Source organism: Physeter macrocephalus, chromosome 8, assembly GCF_002837175.3.
Source record: "Physeter macrocephalus isolate SW-GA chromosome 8, ASM283717v5, whole genome shotgun sequence".
In the NCBI taxonomy this organism is placed as follows: Eukaryota; Metazoa; Chordata; class Mammalia; order Artiodactyla; family Physeteridae; genus Physeter; species Physeter macrocephalus.
In genome coordinates this window covers 11501267-11526447 of record NC_041221.1, presented here as the reverse complement: position 1 = coordinate 11526447, position 25181 = coordinate 11501267, and the positions used below count along the sequence as shown (strand labels likewise).

Here is a 25181-nt window from a genome sequence, read left to right as displayed (position 1 = left end):
AAAAAAAAAAAAAAAGAATAAACAAAATAAAATTTTAAAAATATTTTAAAAAATAAAATAAAATATCACCTTAAAGGACATGTTTTAATTATATTTGTTTTTTTTTTCAATACTTATGAAGTAGCATGCTGCGGACGGCCACTTATAGTTGCAACAAAAGTCAGCAAATCTGGAACTGTGGCTTTCTGGGAAATAAAGGCGTGTAACTCATCTCCAGAGGTCTTGTCTTTAAAAACTAACCAGACCAATGATGTGCTGAAGGCTGAAAACTACGGCAGAGCCTCTGTAAGAAGAGGAGGGTGTGTGCGGGAACAGACGCTGTGCTCATACGGCTGCAGGATCTGCTCCACGTTGGAGACTTCTGCCCTGGACAGTCTCGCGAGAGAGGCACCTGCATGCGCTGGATCCACTTTCTTAGATGCACACTGTCCTCTCTGTTCTCCACCTTGTTGTCCTCACGTGAAGCTTTTAAAGAGCATCCTCGTAGGGGCTTCCCTGGTGGCGCAGCGGTTGCGCGTCCGCCTGCCGATGCAGGGGCACCGGGTTCGCGCCCCGGTCTGGGAGGATCCCGCGTGCCGCGGAGCGGCTGGGCCCGTGAGCCATGGCCGCTGGGCCTGCGCGTCCGGAGCCTGTGCTCCGCAACGGGAGGGGCCACAGCAGAGGGAGGCCCGCGTACCGCAAAAAAAAAAAAAAAAAAAGAGCATCCTCGTTTCTTTGCAGCTGCCTCACGTTCCATGGGACAGATGTGCCACGGTTCCCACCCCCAGTCCCCTTCCCATGAGCATTTGGGTTGTTTCCAATCGTTAGGTATTACAAGTAACATCCCAAAGAATAGCCTTGTGAATTACTTTTCATATTTTTGCCCAATGTAACTTTTGTGTAAATTCCTAGGAGTGGCTTTCTGAGCCAAAGGATAAATGCATGTGAATTTGCCCAGACATTTCTTTTCTTTTTTTTTTTTTTTTTTTTTTGTGGTACGCGGGTCTCTCGCCGTTGTGGCCTCTCCCGTTGCGGAGCACATGCTCCAGACGCGCAGGCTCAGCGGCCACGGCTCACGGGCCCAGCCGCTCCGCGGCATGTGAGATCTTCCCGGACCGGGGCACGAACCCGCGTCCCCTGCATCGGCAGGCGGGCTCTCAACCACTGCGCCACCAGGGAAGCCCTGCCCAGACATTTCTAAACTTCCCTCCACAGTCTCTGTAGGATGGGATAATATTTTAATAGAAATTTCTCTTGTCATACAAATGCCTTCAAACAAGCTCTGCAAATTGCTCTTCCCCACGCTTTAATGAAATCTTGGCCAAAGCTATATTTTTCTAATAGCTTTGTGGCAATAAATTTATTTTTAGGTATTATAAGTCCCGTCCTGTTTAACGTCGAAGCTTCTTTCTGGCATCCAATATAATGGGCCTGCCTGAGGCTCAGAGATACAGAGGGCAAGGCGAGGCGTGGTTGGATTTATTTCTATTTCCCCACCTTGATCACAATGATGCCCCAGATTTCTCCAGGACTGAAACAGGGGGAGCGGAAAGGTAAGGGGCAGGAACTTTGTTATTTGACTTCATGGATGGTAGATTCTGGATGTGGCTGATGTCTACATGCAGGGGGCTCCTTAGAACCACTGTCTCCTCCTCCCCATCCCCACCACGGATGGCTCCCACCTGCAGCTTCCTGCAGTGGGCAGAAACCACTGCTAGTCAGTTGGCCCTACTACTCCCTCCTTAGTCTCTAGCAGCTGACAGTCCAACCCAGAGGTCAGCCAACTTTTTCACGTAAAGCCAGATAGTCAGGATCTTAGACTTTGGCAAATGGTGTCTGTCTCATGCACTCAACTCCATCACTGTAGCGTGAAAGCAGCCCCCGATGACATGTGAACAAATCATATGGCTGTGTTCCAATAAAACTTTATTAAGGAAACCGGCAGATGTGGCCCACAGGCCTGAGTTGGCTGATCTCTGGTCTACCCCATACAAATTCCCTCTGGTGGTCCTCTCTTGTGGGGTTCCTTCTGTGGTGACCAAAGCCTAGATTCCTGTAACAGGGACACACCTCGATCACTGGAAATAAGCACCTTGTCCATAACAGCAACAAAGACAATAGTGACAAGATTTTTAGACGTGTCCTTCTCTTCTTTGGAGAGTTCAAGGAGAGGAAAAGAAGGACAGATTGCCCTAAACTATTTTTAAATTATTATTAAGCTATTATTTCCCCCCAAAGACATGATGGTGCATCATTTGGAATGCTTTTGCCTACAAGTAAACAGAAAACTATAGCTTTAGAGTAGCCCAGACAAGTAGGGGTTTATTTTTCTCCATATCAAGAAGTCTCTTGTGAAAGTTGGTATTAGATAAACATCTCAGGGAAAGTCAGTGTCAGATCTCTGCTGTTCTCCCTGACCTACTGTTCAAGGTCAGAAGTTGGTTGCCCCTGTGGAAGGCCTTGCATTTGCATCAAACACAGGAGGGAGGAGAAAGTATAATCCCAGCCACACCTGCCAGCTTTATCAGGAAAACATACACTTTCCCTGAAATCCCTCAGGAGACCCCATTTAGATCCCATTGTCCACAGCTGTGTCCTTAGTCGCAAAGGATGCTCCAGTGAACAGATTCAGGCTGGAGAGAAGAGACTGGGGAAAGTGTTTTAGTTTGATCACTCAACTGAAAATATCTGCCACAGGTCTGGTAACAGAATCATTACCACTGCCATGTTTCAAAAATTAGACATGGACACACATAATGAGAACATACTCTATACCCTGTGTACACACAGCCTTGAACTTCCAATCAACCTTGTAACGTTTCTCTTTTAAACACAAAAAGACAGCCACAATCACCACTATTTGAGAAAAGCCTCTAGGTGAGACACAGAGACCATGACAAACACCCTGAGGAAAGGAATTCAGAAGATAAGGCAGGAAGCTGAAAGAAAACTTCAAAGAAAAATCATAATTTTCTCAGAGTAATAGAAGGTATGCAACTTTGAAACAAGAATAAGGCACAATCAAAAGAGAGACATTCAGAGAAGTGTTCTTGAAAATTAGAATTAAGATAGCAGAAATGAATATGGAAAGTAGAACCAAAAGACGAAGAGATGGGAAATAGGAGAGACCACACAGGATGGCCCCAGCATCTGGATAATAGGAGGTCCAAAGGAGAGAACAGTTACTAAAAAATTTCTCAGAACTGAATGTCTTGAAATTCTAGACTGAAAAGACTCACCAAGCATCCAGCATAAAAAAAAAAAAAAAAGACGTCATCATGAAGTTTCAAAATACCAGGACTAATAATAACACAATTACAATATCTCATGTATAGTTCATATACACTTCATAGACAAAAATCAGAAATCACAAAGGCATTGGGCTTATCAACAGCATCAAGACAGATGACAATGTAAAATTAGCTTCAAGACTGAGGGTACTCTACATAGAAAACCCTAAAGTCTCCACCAAAAAACGATTAGAACTAATAAATGAATTCAGCAAAGTTGCAGCATACAAGATTAATATTCGGTTATCTGTTGCTCTTCTATATACTAATAATGAACTATCAGAAAGAGAAAGTTTTAAAATCACATCAAAAAGAATAAAATACCTAGGAACAAACTTCACCTTTCCTTTCAGACTTAATACTCTGAAAACTATAAATACTGATGAAGGAAACTGAAGACAATACTAAGAAATGTAAAGATACCTTGCACTCTTGGAGTGGAAAATTAATATTGTTAAAATGGCCATACTACCCAAAGCAATCTACAGATTTAATGCAATCTCTATCAAAATACCCATGGCATTTTTCACAGAACTAGGACAAATAATCCTAAAATTCATATGGAACCAGAAAAGACCCTGAATTGCCAAAGCAATCTTGAGAAAGAAGAACAAAGCTGGAGGTATCACCCTCCCAGACTTCAGACTATACTACAAAGCTACAGGAATAAAAACAGCATGGTACTGACACAAAAACAGACACATAGATCAATGGAACAGAATAGAAAGCCAGAAATAAACCCACACACCTATGGTCAATTAATCTATAACAAAGGAGGCAAGAAAATACAATGGAGAAAAGACAGCCTCTTTAACAAGTGGTGTTGGGAAAACTGGACAGCTACATGTAAAACAATGAAATTAGAACATTTTCTCCTACCATATACAAAAATAAAGTCAAAATCGTTTAAAGACTTAAATGTAAGACCTAAAACCATAAAACTCCTAGAAGAGAACATAGGCAAAACACTCTTTGACATAAATCGTAGCAATATTTTTTTGGGTCTGTTTCCTAAGGCAAGACGAAGAGATGGGAAATAGGAGAGACCACACAGGATGGCCCCAGCATCTGGATAATAGGAGGTCCAAAGGAGAGAACAGTTACTAAAAAATTTCTCAGAACTGAATGTCTTGAAATTCTAGACTGAAAAGACTCACCAAGCATCCAGCATAAAAAAAAAAAAAAAGACGTCATCATGAAGTTTCAAAATACCAGGACTAATAATAACACAATTACAATATCTCATGTATAGTTCATATACACTTCATAGACAAAAATCAGAAATCACAAAGGCATTGGGCTTATCAACAGCATCAAGGCAGATGACAATGTAAAATGAGCTTCAAGACTGAGGGTACTCTACATAGAAAACCCTAAAGTCTCCACCAAAAAACGATTAGAACTAATAAATGAATTCAGCAAAGTTGCAGCATACAAGATTAATATTCGGTTATCTGTTGCTCTTCTATATACTAATAATGAACTATCAGAAAGAGAAAGTTTTAAAATCACATCAAAAAGAATAAAATACCTAGGAACAAACTTCACCTTTCCTTTCAGACTTAATACTCTGAAAACTATAAATACTGATGAAGGAAACTGAAGACAATACTAAGAAATGTAAAGATACCTTGCACTCTTGGAGTGGAAAATTAATATTGTTAAAATGGCCATACTACCCAAAGCAATCTACAGATTTAATGCAATCTCTATCAAAATACCCATGGCATTTTTCACAGAACTAGGACAAATAATCCTAAAATTCATATGGAACCAGAAAAGACCCTGAATTGCCAAAGCAATCTTGAGAAAGAAGAACAAAGCTGGAGGTATCACCCTCCCAGACTTCAGACTATACTACAAAGCTACAGGAATAAAAACAGCATGGTACTGACACAAAAACAGACACATAGATCAATGGAACAGAATAGAAAGCCAGAAATAAACCCACACACCTATGGTCAATTAATCTATAACAAAGGAGGCAAGAAAATACAATGGAGAAAAGACAGCCTCTTTAACAAGTGGTGTTGGGAAAACTGGACAGCTACATGTAAAACAATGAAATTAGAACATTTTCTCCTACCATATACAAAAATAAAGTCAAAATCGTTTAAAGACTTAAATGTAAGACCTAAAACCATAAAACTCCTAGAAGAGAACATAGGCAAAACACTCTTTGACATAAATCGTAGCAATATTTTTTTGGGTCTGTTTCCTAAGGCAAAAAAATAAACAAATGGGGCCTAATTAAACTTAAAAGCTTTTGCACAGCAAAGGAAACCACTGAGAAAATGAGAAGACAACCCTTGGAATATGAAAAAATGTTTGCAAATGGTATGACTAACAAGGGGTAATATCCAAAGTATATAAACAGCTCATACAACACAATATGAAAAAAAAAACCCAATCAAAAAATTGGAAGAAGACTTGAATAGAAATTTTTCCAAAGAAGTGATATAGATGGCCAATAGGCACATGAAAAGATGCTCAACATCATTACCCATCAGAGAAACACAAATCAAACCCACAATGAGATATCAACTCATACCTGCTAGAATAGCCATTATCAAAAAGTCTACAAATAACAAACACTGGTGAGGATGAGGAGAAAAGGAAACCCTCCTACACTGTTGGTGGAAATGTAAATTGGTGAAGTCACTATGGAAAATAGTATGGAGGTTCCTCAGAAAACTAAAAATAGAATTGTCGTATGATCCAGCCATTCCACTCCTGAGTATATAGCCAAAGAATAAGAAAACACATGCACCCCAATGTTCATAACAGCCCTATTTACAACAGCCAAGATATGGAAGCAATCCAACTGTCCATCAATAGTAATGGATAAAGAAGATGTAGTAAGCGTATATACAGTCGGAGAGAGGAAAGGGGGAGGGGCAAGATCGGGCTAGGGGATTAAGAGATACAAACTACTATGCATAAAATAGATAAGCAACAGGATATATTGTACAGCACCGGGAATTATAGCCATTCTCTGGCAGTAACTTTTAACGGAGTGTAATCTATAAAAATACTGAATCACTATGCTGTACACCTGAAACTAATACAGCATTGTAAATCAACTGTTCTTCAATAATAAAGAAAAAAGTCTCTGAGGGATACATCAAGGTGCTGTTGGCCAGAGGAGCCGGGACTGCCCGGGGCTCCTGTGTCTCCAACTCACTCTTGGGTGGGGATCGGAGGTGGTGCTGACTGAAGGACCGGCAGGAAACGGGAAGAGGGCACCAGTGACCACTGGCTGTGCTGACCCCCAGGAGCCCCCCACAGAGCTCTGGTGAAGCTGAGCTGGGGCATGAGGCTCAGATTTGAGGTTCAGCAGGTCCCTGCCTCCCCGGAAGCCTGAACACAAATACTGGGATTTCTCAGTTCTCCAGCCAGCCTCACGGTTCATAAACCCAGGACAACAAGGCGTGCGTTCGAAGACACAGAGATGAGCAGGCTCCAAGTGGAACACCTGCTCAGACGTGGAGAGGAAGGTGAGGAATCCACCCCTACCACCAGCCCAGCCTGAATGGGCACTGCAGCATCTCCTGTTTGGGTGAAGCAACCAAGGAGGTGGGGAAATGGAAGTCACCCACGTCCTACAGGGTAAATGAGCCAAAATGTACATACACTTACTGACCAAAGGACAACAGAAAATATTTTATATATTTCTGAAATTTGTGTATACTGAAGAATTGATGTTATGGAGACTATAAGCAAACTATTAGGTAGTAAATTTCTTTTGCACACATGGGAGCTACACTTGGGTGAATGTGGTTATGGATTAGATGACATGTCAGTGTCCCTAGATCAGGAACTTGGCAGTTTTGTGACCTTTGCATCCCTGCTTTTCCACATCACAAGGCGCCAGCCACTCAAAAGGTTTTGAAAATCCTTATGCTCAGAGCATTCGATTTTCAAAGGAGGTTTTGTGGTTGTTTTTAACCTCAAACGAAATCTCTCTTTGCCCCCCAACCATTTTCTCCCAGTGCTTTTACACATCACATCTTCCTTTTCCAGAAAAAAGTTCAAAGTACACGCAGCAATGAGAGGCTCGCTCCGGACTGACTCACAGAGGCTTTCGTGAGTTAGATTCTAGAACACTCCAGGAAGTTAGGATTTTAAAGCAGAGCTTTAAAACTCTGCTTTGTGACTCGTGGGCCAAAACGATGCTCTCAAATACATTCAGCGGTAGAGAGTAATCATTCTTTTAGTCCTCAAATATTAGCCCAGCCCGGGCCAGCCATGGCTCCAGGCAGGAGGGATGCCGTGGCCGCAGTACATTTGTGCTGATGCCGATAATTCTGTGCCCCTGACCCGAAAGTTTCCTGGGACTCTGCCCGCCGGCTTCTCTTGCCAGCAGCTGCAGGACCACAAACCTGCCCCCGTTAGCCCTCACCCAGGACCAACCGGAGTGGATAATAAATGTCCAGCTCCTTTGCCCTTCAGCTGGGACAGCTGAGTCTAGGTGACAGTCCCTCTCAGAGATCCCAGGGGACTGAGCCCACTGCTCACGCCTGCAACATTTTCCTCACCCACACTTCCCCTCCCCTCACTGCCCCATCCCCTTCCAAATGAACTGTCCGACTCACATGCTCGTCTCAGTCTGTTTCTGGGGAAACCCAAACCGAGACACAAGTCTAAGTGGTCTCCTGCACCCCACCGCCCCTGGCACCCCGAGTTTAACTTTCCTTCCTCATTCAGAAACTCTCCCTGACAACCATACTTAACTCCCCTCCCCCAACTCCTCACACCCTGCACACACGTGACCTAGAAGCATGTAGCATAATGTTTTCACACTTTGCAAGGCCTTGGTTCTAATAAAATCGAACCTCAAAGCACAATTTTAAAGCAGATGAATAAGGAACTGCTCCAAAAGCCGCGCATGTCAGAGCGGCTCCCCGGGACCCACTGTGCTGGTGCTGTATGCCCTCCTGGTATAGGCTTTGCCTGCCTGGCTTCATCCTGGAACCATGGGTCCCCCTTTCTAAAGGGGTCTTTACCCACGCCCATCACCAGCCTGTACTGTCTCTCGGTACCCATCAAAATTTCTGTTTACTTTCTTTACAATCTGTCTTCCCAACAAGCACGCAGGTTCTGGAAAAGCAAGGGCCAACTTCGTCTAGTTGCCTGTTGCATCCCTGGGCTTAGGACAGGGCCTGGCATACAGCAGGTGCTTAATAAATACACGGAATGAAGGAATAAAGCATGCTCATCCTTTGAGTCTAGTTCAAAATTCTTTCACCTCTTTAATCGCCAGTCACTCGAGTTAGAAGTGCCTTACTGCATCTGGCAAGAAGAACCACGGCACTGGAACAAGACAGGACTGCAAAGATCCGCAGACCCCCAGGTGTGGGCCTGCTGCCGCCCCCCACTGGTGCCCACACAGACGCTTCTGACGGACAGCCTCCCTCCCTGCTCTGGGCAGAATTTCAGATCCCTGGTACTGCTGACACTGGGGGGCAGGTAATCTTTCGTGGGGTGAGGGGCTCTGTCCTGTGCATTGTAGGACGTCAAGCAGCATCCTTGGCCTCCACCCACCAGATGCCAGTGGTACCACCCAAACTGTGACACCAAGAATATCTCCAGAGAGTGCCCAATGGCCCCTGGAGGATACAATTTCCCTGGATCGGGAACCTCTGAGTTAGACTTACTTGCCACCCCTAGGATAAAGCTCTATACCCACCCCCTCTTGAGAGGGCTGAAAGCCAAGAACCCAACACTCACATTTCCTTTTTGCTTTAGTGAAAATGACCACTGTCCCGCTAAAGACAGGAGGTGGCAAAACAAATGCAACTGGAACCATTTGTAACAACTTCTAACTTGCACTCCATGAATGCCCTGCTGGTGGCACCCATCCACAAACAAATGGTTACGTGTCAGCAATAAGGTAACCACAGGATGGGGGAGGAAGCCCTGGAAACTTTGAGATCAGCGCAAACAGAAAACCGGATGTCCGCTGAACCTAATAACTTAAAATATGGCTCTTGTACGCGTACGTCTTTTAAACTTTCCTCTTCCTAGTAATTCATTTTCATTGATTTACAAACGACTGACAGGGACAGACTGGAAATTTAAAAAGGACACAGTCAGCACAGAGACTTTGAACAGCAGGGCCCTAGAGCTCTTGCTCTGGAGAATGCGCACTCCACCTTTCCAGCCTGCCAAGTGCAAGGAAGCTTCTGGAACCCAGTCTGCTACAGGTAGAGATTTCCTAAATGGGCAGAGTTAACACTTAATCAGACAACAGCCTTTAGGAAGATGAAAGAACCTACCGATTCCGTTCAGGAAACCACCCAGCAGAGGAGACTCTGGCCTCTTCGGGGCCTCCAAATAGTGTCCAAGGCATGGGGCCAGGCTTGCTGCTTAAGTGGCGGACGGAGTTGAGAGACGTGATAAAATGCAGATTCCCAGGCCCCGGTGCAGGCTCTCTCGCCCCGTCAGTCTGGCCTGGGTCTTGGGAATCTGTATTTGTAACCAACCCTACAAGGTGTGCTTAGTCCTCCCAGCAGCCAGCTGGTTTGTGGAGCAAGGACTCCAGTTCTGCCCTTGGAGCCAGCAACATCCAGCCTCCCCTGGCTCCCCAGGGCCTGAACCAGATTCTGCATCTTAATAGACCCCCGGGTGACTCACCTGCATGCAGCTGCCGAAAATTAGGGCTATCGGAAGCTCTCACCAACAAAATGGACTATAATCGCCGAGTGTCAGCGCTTCTAGGAAGCATCTCAGGTTACCCGGTGAAATCCCCTGTTTACAGACGAGGAAACCGAGGCCCCGAAAGGCTGAAGAATTTGCTCGCCCACATGAATATCTGGCAAGCAGCCCATCTGGGATCGGCGCCAGAAATGCCTAATTCCCAAAGGCTGTGACAAACGTGCAGACCTGCCTGCTCCTCGGTGGCTTGCCTGATTGGGAAAAGCTCATGCATTTCCCCAGGAGGCAGGCTCAGTGTAGTGAAAAGGGCTCTGGATGCCCCTCCGGGGCTTGGAGTCCACACCCACCTTCACAAAGCAGCAGCTTCCCTCTGGCAATGTATCCTGCCTTGAAAGGGGGTCAGACCTGATTATCCCGCCCTCCCTAGGCCACCTGGAAAACTTTTTGGTTCAGTGCTTTCCACCCTTCCACCCCCCCCAGCCCCCCCACCCCCCGCGGTGCCCCATTCCGAGGGGGCTGCCTTGTGGGTGTGTCTCTTGGGTTTCTGGCAGGGGGTCTGCAGGGCAGACAAACTGAAGTCGTTCTCAGCCCGCTGCCAAGAAGGGCATTTATCCAGCACGGGGCTGGGGAGGGCTGGAGGTGCGCAGGGTCCTTAGGAGGGCCGGGCATAAATCCTCCTCCCGTGTGTCCTCAGTCTAGTGTGAAATGGAGGCAGAGGTTTTCCACTGCCCTTTATGGCTCGCGGGCACGATGGAGCCGGCCCAGGGCATCACCCCTTTACGCTGCAGACAGTCCTCTTCATCTTCCTAAAATGGCAGAGCTGAGGCTGTGTGTTTCTAGGTACTGGTATATGATGCGCCGTATAATAAAACTAGGAAACGTCCAACCTGAGATCTGTGCGGGGTAGCAAGCATGAACTCAGAAACAAACCTAGAGTTTTGTTTCCTTCCTGCGGTGAATGTCGGCTCTCCGAGAGTCTCTTTACCTCTCTGAGAATTCCAAGAGCAAAAAAGCGACTTTTTTACTGAGTAGCGATAGGCAAAAAAAATCAAATAGTCCATCTGGGCCAGGAGAGGATGAAGGGGAGCCACGTGACAGCCAGCCCAACCAGGCATCACACGCACATTGTCCACAGCCCGGGAAACTGGCCCAGAATCTGGGACACACACCCTCACTCACACCGTACTCCTCAGCATCCATGCACGAGGCACAGAAGCCGAGGCGGGCCGTCCACCTGCCTCACAGGTGGGTTCTGTTTCCCAGGTGGTATCGCTGTCACTAACAAACAATGAGGTCCACTGTCAGCATTCAGCCTGGGCTGGGCAGGCAGAACAGAGTGCAAGGAGGAACCTGTGACAGACGGCAGGGGGGCCAAGTGTAAGCAAGGCCCATTGCTAGTCCTAAAAGGAAGCCCTTAGGCTCCAGGGAGAAGCGCCTCGCTCAGCGTCAGACGGGACCCAACGCCCACCCCTGCTGCCCTCTGCTTGCGGCTGGGGCGAGAGTCCGCAGCCACCAACCCCCATCCTCAGCCCAGGTGGACCCTGAACCCACGCTTGACCTGCTCCGTTCAGCGTCTGGGATATAAAATAACCCCCAGGGCGCGCTGTCCCACAGCCCGGGGAAGGGAAAACGCCGCCTCTAAATTCCTCTCCGCGGGTCTGACACAGCCACCGTGGAGGAGAAATCCCTCTCGCTATGGCTCACCTCGACCTTTCCCTTTTGGTTTTAGTTAGAACGGGGTCAGCAATCATGCTAGGAGGAAACAGGAAGCCCAGGGGAGGTCAAGCCACCTACCCACAACAAAGGAAGTCAGGCGGAAGTCAAGAAAATGCTGGAGATGCTTGAGGGGAAAAGGCGTGTATTTCATATCAAACAGATTCCATTGAGCAGGGGTGACAGATGCCTTACAAAGTCTTTAAAACATGAAACACGAGCTTTCAACATGAGTATTTGTGAGTCATAGGTATTTAAATACCAGTGATCTGAGCTTGTCTAAGTGGGCTTTTCCCAGACTATGCAATAATTACAGCAATTCTAGAAGTTCATGCAACACGACAAAAGACATTTTAAAAATTTAAGTGATTACTCTCTAGTGAGGAAACTGATACGGAAATACAGAAAATAACCCAAACCCTCCCCTCCCGGACCACCCCCCGCCCCCCCCACCCCCGTCCCCAGCACAATATCTTGTCACAGACTCTGTGTCGACACAACACCAAAACCACCAAGTGCTGCTGCTTTTGATGAAAATTATACTTGAATTCCAAATTAAAATTATCGACCACCCCCCGCCCCACCCCCCCACCCCCCCCCCCCGTCCCCAGCACAATATCTTGTCACAGACTCTGTGTCGACACAACACCAAAACCACCAAGTGCTGCTGCTTTTGATGAAAATTATACTTGAATTCCAAATTAAAATTATCGGCAATTAAAAGATGGGATAGAATGAAAGAAAAAGAATCCACAGAATGATAAACTTAGAATGAACTTGTTATGGGTTAATTGTGTCCCCCGAACCCCGCCAAAAAAAAGGGACGCTCAAGTCCTAAACCCCAGTTCCTGTCCTGACAGATGTATCAAGCCACGATGAGGTCAGAATGGATCGGGACGGGTCCTAATCAAAAGACTGGTGTCCTCATAAGAGGAGGCAAATTTGGACACAGAAACATGGGGCTGGGGGGAGAATGTTACAGGAAGACAGAGGAAGAGATCGGAGGGAGGCAGCTAAGAGCCAAGGAACACCACGGACCGCCTGCATCCACGAGAAGCTGGAAGAAGCAGAAAGGATCCTCCCCGAGAGCCTTCAGGGGGAGCGCAGCCCCACAGACACCTTGACTTTGGACTCCTGGCCTCCAGGACTGTGAGAGAGTATGTTGCTATTGTTTTAAGTCATCTAGTTTGTGGTCCTTTATTACAGCAGCTGCAGGAATCTAAGAAGAACTTGAAAGATCGTCAGCCAATGGGGAAAAGGAAGCCTGGGGAGGTTGCCACCTGCCTATCGTCAAGTATGTCATGCCACTAGGATCTGGGACCCTGCAGTGGGTCCAGGACGCTTCCCACTACCTCCAAGTCATTCACAGATAAATAAAGATGGTTCTTTAAGAAAAAAAGTCACTGCGACTCCAATAGCAGCATGCAGAGCGGTGAAGTGCTTAGACTGTGGACTGGGGCAGACCTGATGGATGAGCCCGCTCATCAGTGTGACTCGGGACAAATGACTTGGCCTCTCTGAGCCTCAGTTTCCCCATCTGAAAACCAAGTCAAATAACGGTACGTACTTCAGCATGTACATGCTGTTGTGAAGAGAAAATGAAGTGGAAGTGATCCAGGCAAAATGCTTATTCGCATGGTGTCCAGAACCCGATAAGCCTGAAATCAAGGTTAGCTATTAATACACAGCTGTTAACGATTTCTCAGACTCTGTCTCTCCAAGTTGTCTGCAGTGGATTCCTCGGCTTGGCCTTTCACAGTCCTCCATAATAAAGCCTTTGATGTTGAAGCATTGCTCCAAAGCTCAGGAAGGGCACCTTTCCCCGCCAAAGGAGCTAGTGGGAACCAAGCTTTGACTTTCTGGCTCTTTCCATCCCAGTGATCCATTCTTTCTTCATTGTCCTTAGTCGTTTACCATCTCAATTTTTTTCCATCCAATTTCTTCTTGCTGACCCTTTTTCAGCCTCCCCTGCAGCGAGCTTAATGTAATTTGAGGACACTGGGTGGCTTATTCCGAAAAAGACAAACTTTTAAATTGTATATGACAGATACATATCTTCAATCCAAAATCTTCCAGATAACTGTGTACTAATAAGAAGCAAGTAAGCCCACGTGCCATGATTAAAATGTGAGCCCCCCAAATAATTCGTTAGCTCTTTACATACATTCCAACGTTTAAATCCGAGACGCCTTTTGCTGTCTGTTTTACCTCTATTAGTGGAGATGACAGAAAATCTTTCAACAGAAACCCCAAAAGACTTTTTGAAGCCATTACCAGGTATATAGCCTCGGACCTTCAGCTTTTTCAGTTGGATTTATTGTGTTGGCGTGGAAGTCTTTTTTTAAAAAAAAAAAAAAGGAAATTGCTGTAATTACAATCACTTTAGAACGCCATTATTATTATTAATAAGACCAAATTACATGGTTCAAGCAGCTTCTGGTTCTCCACTGTTAGAGAGAAATCACATAATGGTATCAGAGGCTCGGCACTCATCTCCATGCCAACGTGAGGCTGCTCACACACGGCCCTCCGGGCACATGACTGTGATGTCTTGAAGGGTGTCAGGCAGAACGAGGGACCCCCGTTCTTGATTAAAGCATTCAGGGAATGAGCACATTTCCAACAGCTGCCTTTCCCATGGGAGAGTAGGGATGGTGGGGCTCGGGTTCCTGTTGAATCTTCCCACACGTTCCCTCCTATGCAAACCTGGATCCAATTATTCATGATGCTGAGCCTTGAGCTTTGCCTGGAAGGAAGGGGACTCGATGGAGGGAACGGCAGGGGCTGGGAGAGTCCAGTTTGTGTCACATGTTAAGTTCCTAATACCTTGGGGTGTACGGTTCAGGGATCTCTGGCTGAAAAGGGTGATAGGAGGCCAAAAACCAAAGAAAAGAAGTCAGAAGGGAGGAAGGGAAGGGACCAGGTATCTGCCAGGTCATTGAGAACTTGGGTTCTGGAGTCCAGCTGCCTGGGTTCAACTTCTCGTGCTTTCCTTTTTTCTTACCCCGTTGCCCTGGGAAAGTCATTCAACCTCTCCAAGTTTCAGCTGCCCCAATCCCCTAAATCAGGGTAAGAACTTGGAGCTGTTGTGAGGAGTTCCTGCAATGGCACATCAGGTACACGGCACAGTGCTAGCCACAAGGGGAGCCCTCCACACTCGCTATGACTATTATTTAATTTTCAAAAAATTCTTGATTATTTACTGCGTGAACGTACAAGTCCATTTTTCTCTCCACCTAAGCAAGTTTTATTTTAGGCTTCAGAGAATCAGCAGAGAACATATGCATGACGCTTGGCGATTAACAGAGCAGGAAAAAACTTCCTTCAAGTTCAGAAGTCACCCCATGGCTGCCCCCTCTCGCCTGCTGCAAATACCTGGCTGGTGGTCGGAGATGTTTCAGGGGGAGGCAGGCAAGAAATGAATCCTGATGCACTCGTCATTAACACCTAAGAGTTTACAGTAGGCATTTGAAAAGCGCACCCATGAATTCTGCTATAAAGCAGCTTATTACTAAATCAGGCCAAGAAGGAGGCACAAAATATTTCACTTCCCGTCAAATGTAAAAATTAAATCTGGATTGTTAAAAATAGCCCTCCCTGGAAACATGCGAATGTGTGTAACTGAGAAATAACCTTGAATGAACTATTTCCTTGGCCAAGGTAAAGATATCAGTATAAGATACTCAATACATTCTTGTTAATTCAGTAAACTTCATTATTTTAGAGTAAAGGTCATTGGATTTAATTAATAAAGACAAACTATTATTTAGGAAAGTTGTTTTGTTTTTTTTTGCAAGCCCAAGAAAAATATTTCCTCGTTCTTCTAGATGCTTTTTTCCCTTCCCCTCTTCTCTGGAGGAAGACAGGCGTCAGGACCCAAACTGCCCAACTTTACTTTACTTCAGTTGAGAGAATTCCCTTCCACTCAAAACATCAAGGCACACATTTCCCAAGTGGCGAATGATTTAAGGCCTGGTCCAAAAGATTATCCTTAGGCCACAAAAAGAGGTTCATACTATCTCATGAAATCGTGTGAAAAGTGAAATGTACCAGGTTCTCACCACCCGCGCGTGTTCTCACGTGGTGGCTTTTACCAGCTCCAACCTCTTGTCAAGTTAAGCTTCCTCAGCTGACTCTCCCCACCCCACCCCCCCCACCCCCGCCCTCCCCCTGGTCTCCAGCCACCATCCACCCGAGGAGATGCCAAAGACAGCGCTTAGATGAAAGGCAACTAGAATCAAAGTTTTGAGCCGAAATACATTTTTGAAGGCTTTTCTTTTTTAAACTAATTAAACAAGTTTAGAAGTTATTCAGTAGAGTTTCTTTTTTTAAAGAGATTAGCATGGCATGTCTTTCCTCTTAAGAAAGTCTTGAATAATTTAATTAGAATTACACCAAAGTCATGAGTATGTGCTATTTATGGGGGAATCATGGCTGAATTAAAACCCAAACGACAATGTTAAAAATAAAGTATCTTCAGACACCGTATTCAATGGGTAAGAAAAACTTGACTTCAACTCACAGATTAGGTAGTTTGGAAGAAGGAGGGGGCCAAACCAACTCCTGGGATTTTGTTTTTCTTAAGATGACCGGGCCTGGGCACATTTGTTTCTTGCTACAGAAAGTGCTAATAATTGAAAATGAGGATGAGATCGCTGTTTGATTTTATTTTTATTTTGTCACTGGGAGACCTCTTGGTCCCCGGAAGCCTGGCTCAGCGCATTTTTTTTTCCCCAGTCCCTTTACTGCCTTTAACACGTTGCCCACACGCGTGTAGACTCTTTGACCGGAGCAGAGGGGCTAAGCAGCAAGGCCAGCCCGGAGGAAGCTGACCAGCCAACTCCGACAGAGGAGAGTGGAGCGGGGGAAACGCTGCTCCCTCCGCGGGCAGCCAGCGAGCGAGCCTCCTTGGACAGGGTTGCTTTGAGCTGAGATAAAGCAAGAATCCCTTTGAAAAGGTACTGCGCCTTTGGAGGCCGTCCACGAGCCTCCTTAGCGGTGAGACAGAGCGGGGTAGGGGGCGGGAATATTAACGCTCAGTGATGCCCCCAGTAACAGCAGCATCGCTCCCTGGGCCCACCGGAAGGTCTCCTCGCTGAAAAGACGTGTCGCTCGCCAGAAGGCAACCCCGTTAGAGGCAAGTTACAGGTCTCTCGCCTCGCAGCCACACGGAGAGGGAGAGCTTAGCAAGTTGTGAAGCGCCTGCACACACCCCCGGCTGCGCCCGGGGCAGGACTGCCACCGCTCCGCGCGTCCCGAGTGCGCGCGCCCCGGCTCCCGGCCCGGAGCCCTCTGCGTCCCCAAGACCTGCTCCCCGGGGACAGCTGCTGTTTGGGGGGCGACGCTAAGCTGCGTGGAGGCACAGCTGGGCGCCCCCAAGAGCCCCCGGCTGCTGCAGGGCGCCCGGTCCGGGCGGGCTGGCGAGCGCGCACCGACCTACCTTCTGCGGGGGCGTCCCGATCAGCATCTCCAGGTAGTAGCCGCGGCCAGAGTCCCCCTGCAGGTTATCCACCATGGCCAAGAAGTTGGCTGCCCCCGCGGCGGGCTCCAGGGCGAGCGCCAGGCCGTCGGCGCGGGGCTCGGCGGGGGGTCCGGGCCCAGGGGAGGGCGCCGCCCCGCGGCTGCTGGCCGATGCCACCCGGAGAGGCAGCGTGAAGGGCGCGGGGGCCGGCGCCGGGGCCGCGCGCAGCAGCCACTGGGCCAGCAGCGGCAGCAGCAGCGCCCGGGCCAGCGCGCCCATGCCCGCGGCGGGGCTCGGGGGGCGCGCCTGGCCGGGCCCGTCCCGTCCGGCGACAGCGGCTCAGCGACTCTGCGGCGCGCCGGGCTGCGGGGCAGGGCTGGGCGCGCAGCGGGGCCGGCGGCGGCGGCGGACGGGAGGAGGACCGGGGAGGAGGTGCGGCAGGAGGAGGAGGAGGCGCCGGAGCCGCTCCAGCCCGCGCCAAGTTAAGCAAGTTGGTCGCCGCTGCCCCCTCTGGCGGGCAGCGGCTGCCCCGCAAGGGCCGGGCCCCTCCCCCCTCCGCGGCCAAGGTCAGAGCGAGGCGCGGGGTCCGCCCGGGTCCGCCCAGGCCTGCCCTGTTCACCCTCGCTCGTCTCGGGCCGCGCCTCTTCTCCGGGAAACTCGAGTCCCCAGTTTCCTCGGAACGCGCCCCGGCTGCCACGGCCAACGGATGTGACGAGACTCATCGGATACCAGGGGGGAAAGTTTCGGGAACCCTTAAAGGGGCAGCGAGGGCCTGAGCTGGCTCCCTGGCCGCGCGCGCCCGGCTGCCCCGCCGGTGCTCCCTGGCCCCCTAGTGGCGGGGACTTCCAGGGGTGACGTGGGGGTCACGTAGGAATCGTTGAAAAGCCGCGAGCATCTCTAGGGGTGAAAGAGTCGGCGCCTCCCCTCGCCAAGCACGTCCCTGCAGCCCTGCAGCCCCCCCCGCCGGGGTCCTGCTGCTTCTCGGGGCCTCTTCTGTGCCCACCCCTTCCACCCCCGTTCCCGCCCGTTCCCCGTCCCCACCTCGGGGCCCCTGAGTGATTTTGAAGAGGTCTGAGTGGAGGCTGGGAGGGGCAAGGGTTGCGGGAGCCCGGGGAGGACGCGAGAGCTTTGGAGACTTCTCTCTAGAAATCTGGGGGAGGTAGGGGGCTTGGCTGCTGTAGCTGCACCAGCCTCGGTTCTCCCTTCGCGCCCACCGTTTGAGCCGGGGAGGTGGCGTCCGCCGCTGGCTTTGAGCCTGGGCTTCTCCGCCCCCTGCTCGACCGTAATGCAGATGCGATGCTGTCAGTAGCTGCTCCTTCACCTGCCCCAGGACTCCCTCAGTCCACCCAGCAAGTTGCAGGCACCATCCAAAATCTGGGCCATTGAATTTACAGCTCTGCCTCCATCCCCCCCCGCCCCCCCCCCACTTCCCGCTCCCCTCGGGCTCTCCGCGGATTATCTAATTAGCACTTGTTTAGCCACAGACACCAAGACCCAGAAATGCATTCAGTAATGCGAGCCGCAAGGGTTATTATTTTATTTTAGATACGAAACGCAGGGGGGACAATTCCGTAAGCTAAAGTCCATCGATTTCTACGGAAACAAGGAGTAGAAAACTCTACCTCCTCCAGCTGAATTGCGTTGGCTGTTTTAAAAAGAATACAAGCCCATCTTCAAACAGCGGGGAGGTTGGAGGAAAGCTTCTCTCCTCCCTGCAGTTTCCAGTTACTTCTACTCAAGATTTGATTTTTATTGCTGTCTTCCCAATTTTAGAATCAGGTCTAGCTCTGCAAGGGACCCTTATGTCAGAGATCTTCAGCTGTATTGATTTTCAGATGGCTTTAACTATAAATCACATTTCCCCAAACTATATCCCAACTTTAACAAATTCCCAGCCACACACAGAAAGGCCTGGTTGGGTCCCCTGATATAACCTAAGTTGATATGCCCCATAAATCTGCATAGTTATCCCAGAACTATTACATTCATATAGTCACATTTCAAATTCAAGGGTGTAGAAGAAGTGTAATTTTTTTAAAAAATGGTTATTTATACTCCTCAGTGTGCAGTCTTGAGGGGTTTCCAAAGACATCCAGACAGCTCTCAGAAGATTGTAACCTTGTAAAAAGCCCGTGAAATTTATTAAGGACATTGACATATGGGCTACATGACATAGAAGTTGCAACATTAGAGACATTTGCTCTAGTAATTAAACAGCACAAGAGAAGTTTTTAAAAATCCAGTCTAATTAAGGTTTGTCCTTCAGGAAACTCCTGACTCCATCTAGTATGAGTATCCATGAGCTTTTCATTTTAAGAGGGCTAGTTTAGTTTTGTGAGTAAGCAAGCGCAGTAAGGTGTAGTCACAGAGAAACTTGTGCAGTTTTAAAGGAGGGCAGAGCTGCTGCGTCAGAAAATGGTGCAGGCAGGAGGGACAGCCTCTGGTGACCGACCGTACCCTTTGTGGTCTCTGTTTTTATGAATGGTCTTATAGAGTTCTTGATCCCTACTCAGAACTATGGTGTTGGCTGGATTTGGGAAACAATCATTTTACCTCCCAGGTGTTTTAACTGAAATCATATGTGGCAGTCTTCCCGTTGGCTGGCTTCGGGCTTCTTTTACAACATCCTTGAAGGGCTTCTCCAAGAAAGAAGCCACTTTCCATGGTGTTGGTGACCAATGCAGTCCGGAGGGAGGAGGTGACCCCCTCACTCCTCGATAGCAGCCCCACATCCTCTCCAGACTGGCCCACGCTCCCTCACCGCACCCATAGCCTCCCCCCCTCCCCTCCCCCTCCTCCCCCCTTCTCCTCCTCCTCCCCTTCCTCCCTCCGGCCTGACCACCTCCATTTTCAGCCATACACTTCCTTGGTCCATTCAGGAAAACCAAAGCCCTACAGTGAGATGGGCCCTCCCTCCCTGCAAAGAGCAAACACCATCATCATGTCCCTGGACAGCAGGAGGTGAGGAAGGGTCTCACCCCCCAGCCCAAGGAGCTCACCAGGGATTCCTTCCAGGAATAGGAGGCGCGCTTGGCCAGAAAGATTGTCATTGATGCATATGTTGATGTTCCCTGGCTCTTACGACTAGCTCTGAGTTCCCTTTATACCAGCAGTTCTCAGACTTTTTGGTCTCAGGCCCCCTTTACACTCTTAAAAATTGAGGACCCCAAAGAGCTTTTGTTTATGTGGATCATATCTATCAATAGTTAGCAAATGAGGAAATAGAACTGAGACATTTTAACAATATGTAGTAATTCATGTAAAAATCATAATAACAAACCCATCACACAGCAACATCAATAACATTTTAATGAAAACTAACGTCTGAGAAAAACTAGAAGTGACATTATTTTGCATTTTTGCAAATTTCTCTCTGCCTTAATAGGAGGCAGCTGGATTCAGTCTATTACTAAGTCTCTAGAAAATTCTACCAACAGGCAGGAGAGAATGAGCATGAACAAGGCAAATAACATTTTTGTATTATCATAAAAAGAGTTTGGGGGCTTCCCTGGTGGCGCAGTGGTTGAGAGTCCGCCTGCCGACAGGAGACGCAAGTTCGTGCCCCAGTCCGGGAAGATCCCACGTGCCGCGGAGCGGCTGGGCCCGTGGGCCGTGGCCGCTGAGCCTGCGCATCCGGAGCCTGTGCTCCGCAGCGGGAGAGGCCACAGCAGTGAGAGGCCCACGTACAGCAAAAAAAAAAAAAAAGAGTTTTGAGCTAAAGGACCCCCTGAAGGGTCAGACCACACTTTGAGAACTGTTGTTTTGCACTAGCTTTCTTTGGTTTCTATGTTTGCACCTTAAGTCCTTTTCAACGTATGAAGAGTCCTTTGTACCGGGCACTGTGTCAACAACTGGGAGGAAAAGGCAAAATAAGAGCTGGTCCTTAAGTTTGCAGACTAGATCCGAGGGGCACTTTCTTTTATCCTAGCGGCGGCCCCCCCAGACTTAGCAGGAGGGGGACCCAGGCCACCTGCAGCCCAGAGGAAGCTTGTGGATTTATCTCTTCATTCTCCTGCAGCTTCATTTCCCACCTGCCCCCAGGCTCCTTCTCAGCAACTTATGAAAGTTTAAGTTAAAGGCTCCTCTTCTCTCGCTTTTCTTTTTCTTTTTTTTTTTTTTTTTTTGCGGTACCCCTGTCCCCTGCATCGGCGGGCGGACTGTCAACCACTGCGCCACCAGCGAAGCCCTTCTCTCGCTTTTTAAACCTGTCCTGATGCTGCCCTTCTGCGGCTACTGCTCTCGATGCCCCTCCCACTGAAAATGCTGCCTGCACCCCTCATCCCAACTTCCTCCCCTCCCCCACTCACTCCTCACCTACACCTCTCCGCCCACACATTGACAGGCTCTGTCCCTGGGGACAATTCTCCAGCCTTATCCCTACCCACCCCCTTGGCAGCATTGCACACTGGGCTCTTCATCCACGCCTGGCATTTTCAAGCCTGACTCTTCACTAGAATTACTTGGGGATCCTGCCTGCGCCTTGAGGCAGGGCTCCAGAATTGCTCGTTTTCAAAGCTTCCAGGAGAACCTGGAATTTGAGCCTGGGAGGAATGAGATAAAATGTCACATTGAAGAGGGTCAGTGCCCTCCTAATCCTGCATTGATTTGGAAATTTCAGTGTATGCATCCCCGAGGTCTTCCATATTTAAAAAAACGATTCCTTGCTGTGTTGACTGAAAAGACCCAGAAAAAGTGAGCATCCCCAGGGCCTGAATTAGGGTTTCTAAATATCGTTTCCGTCTACCCCAGGCCTCCTTGGAGGAGGCTGACTCCAGGCTTGGAACAGAAACCCAGCAAGATGACCCTGCGACTCTCTGTCATACCAGAACGTAAAGGATGTTAATCAGAGATTCCTGAGGTCCTATCAGGAGCTGGGGCAGAGCTGCAACAATTTAAACATCATTAAAAGTAGTAATTGCGATGGCTCAGAACACTTCAATTATGTTGAAACTTATTCGTTCATAATGTTCTTTTAAAAAGTCCATTGTTTATCTTTGAAGAATGCTGAGGAACCCAATTCATTGTTTTTAAAAACTGGCAGAGAAAGGAAAAGAATCCAGCATTTATTATCTTGACTTTCTTGTACAGACCATGCCTCAGTGGAACCAAATAACTGATGAAGGGAAATTTCTCTTTATAGAAGTATTGCAGCTAGTAAGTGAAAGAATGGTTGAATTAGACTGTTGTCATTTTGCAGCCCCTAAAGAATATATGGATCTGGGTACTGAGCATACACAGCTGATAACACCACACAGCATTCCGTGCCTCCTGATGGAAGGCCACCATGCTGCCTGTGACATGTTCTGGTCAAAAAATCAAACCTGAATCTGATTAAGCCTCTAGACCACAGGTTGGCAAACCATATCCTGGGAGCCAGATCTGGCCTGCTGCCTGTTTTAGTAAATAAGGCTTTGTTGAAACACAGCCACACCTATTTGCTGAAGTAGTTGCAACAGAGACTGTATGGCTCTTAAAACCTAAAATATTTACTGCCTAACCCTTTATAGACAAAGTCTGCCAACCCTGCTCTAGATCACAAGAGTCCCAAGACCCTTATCAATCAACTGCAATTTAGGGACTTTATTTGGATCCTGATTTGAACATATTGAAAAAGTTACTTATGAGACAGAGACATTTGAACACTAGTTGGATGATGTTGTGGAATTAGTAACATTTTAGATGTAATAATGGCATTGTGTGTGTGTGTGTGTGTGTGTGTGTGTGTGTGGAGTTCTCATCTAGCGGGGGCATATGCTGCAGTGTTTACGAAGGAAATGAGGCTTGTTTCAAAATAATATGGGTTGGTGGGGAAAGTACCAGGCAGGGTTCTCAGTGAAACAGATAATCCTAATAACTAACCCTATCCACAGGCATCATTATTATTCCCATTTTACAGATGACAACCGAGGCACAGATTCAAAATCTGAATTCTGATTTCAGATCCTGTGCTCTTTGTCACGGCGCTTGGGCCACCCCTTTGATGTGGATTTTCTGAAGACCACAGGATGGTCGAGCTGGGAAGGACCTCCAGAGGAACATCTGCCGGGGAGAGCCTACCAACAGCGTCCACGGATCCACATCGCTCCTTTAAAAGACATACGTTGGGCTTCCCTGGTGGAGCAGTGGTTGAGAGTCCACCTGCCGATGCGGGGGACACGGGTTCGTGCCCCGGTCCGGGAGGATCCCACGTGCCGCGGAGCGGCTGGGCCCGTGAACCATGGCCGCTGAGCCTGCGCGTCCGGAGCCTGCGCTCCGCAACGGGAGAGGCCACGACAGTGAGAGGCCCGCGTACCGCAAAAAAAAAAAAATAATAATAATAATAAAAGACATACGTTGAGTGCCCCTCTGTGTCAGATGCCACATTACAGCCAGAGCCACATGGACCAATAAGACCAGACAGCCCCTTCCATCAGAGACCACAGACAGACTGTAAATATACTTCTTTTTTGGAGACACCACTCCAGCTTCTGGGTGGAGGAGAGTTGGGGGTGGTGAGCCTGGAGACGGAGACCAATTTGGAGGTCATGGCAGGAGTCCATGAGGATGCTGGCAACGGGTACTGAAAAGGAGAGTTTAGCGTTTCATGTTGAGAAGTTAAATCTGCGCAACATAGGGAAGAAGGATGATAGGGCTCACGTTAGGACACAGTATACAGACATCTGTGTTATCATTGCTTCTGTCTGCCCGTGGCTGGTGCCCGTCAACTTTCAGAGCTGAGCCACAAATCCCATCTCACCTTGATCCTCAAACAGTGGGAGGCGGGGGTGGCGGATGTCCCTGTTTATGAGGGGACGTCGAGGGACAGGAGCACTGAGCTCCCACCACATCCTGGACGCTCTTAGCTCTAGCTCACACCCTCTGACTTATTCTCCGAGGTAGGCATCCTGTGCTCAGGCCATGGAGGAGGGCACCCAGGCAGAGTCGAAGGTCAGCCTGAGATCACGGCCAGTAAATAGCCAACCTGATATGAATCCGGTCCATAAACTGCCCAAGCCTATGTTCTTTTTCCTAAACCACATTGCCTTCTTTATTTTTTAAAAATTTTATTGAAGTATAATTGATTTACAATGTTGTGTTAATTTCTGCTGTACAGCAAAGTGATTCAGTTACACATATGTATACATTTTTAAAAAATATTCTTTTCCATTATGGTTTATCACAGGATATTGATATAGTTCCCTGTGCTCTACAGTAGGCCCTTGTTGTTCCATTCTATATATACTAGTTTGCATCTGCTAATCCCAAACTCCCAATCCTTCCCTCCCCCTCCCCCTCCCCCTTGGCAAACACTAGTCTGTTCTCTATGTCTGTGAGTCTGTTTCTGTTTCATAGATATGTTCATTTGTGTTGTATTTTAGATTCCATATATAAGTGATATCATATGATATTTGTCTTTTTCTTACTTAGCTTAGTATGATAATCTCTAGGGTCATCCATGTTGCTGCAAATGGCATTATTTTAGTCCTTTTTTTATCTGTGTGTGTGTGTGTGTGTGTGTGTGTGTGTGGAGTTCTCATCTAGCGGGGGCATATGCTGCAGTGTTTACGAAGGAAATGAGGCTTGTTTCAAAATAATATGGGTTGGTGGGGAAAGTACCAGGCAGGGTTCTCAGTGAAACAGATAATCCTAATAACTAACCCTATCCACAGGCATCATTATTATTCCCATTTTACAGATGACAACCGAGGCACAGATTCAAAATCTGAATTCTGATTTCAGATCCTGTGCTCTTTGTCACGGCGCTTGGGCCACCCCTTTGATGTGGATTTTCTGAAGACCACAGGATGGTCGAGCTGGGAAGGACCTCCAGAGGAACATCTGCCGGGGAGAGCCTACCAACAGCGTCCACGGATCCACATCGCTCCTTTAAAAGACATACGTTGGGCTTCCCTGGTGGAGCAGTGGTTGAGAGTCCACCTGCCGATGCGGGGGACACGGGTTCGTGCCCCGGTCCGGGAGGATCCCACGTGCCGCGGAGCGGCTGGGCCCGTGAACCATGGCCGCTGAGCCTGCGCGTCCGGAGCCTGCGCTCCGCAACGGGAGAGGCCACGACAGTGAGAGGCCCGCGTACCGCAAAAAAA

General features: G+C 48.1%; 1 protein-coding gene across 1 annotated transcript in view; it reads right to left on the bottom strand.

Moving 5' to 3' along the window:
- Nucleotides 1-17391, bottom strand: part of BACE2 (beta-secretase 2) — a 101592-nt gene extending 84201 nt beyond the window's left edge. The window contains exon 1 of the mRNA XM_024120282.2: nucleotides 17080-17391. Coding sequence (XP_023976050.1) covers nucleotides 17080-17379 — 300 coding nt within the window. The 5' untranslated portion in view covers nucleotides 17380-17391. The remainder of the gene's footprint in view (nucleotides 1-17079) is intronic.
- Between the last annotated feature and the right edge of the window lie 7790 nt (nucleotides 17392-25181).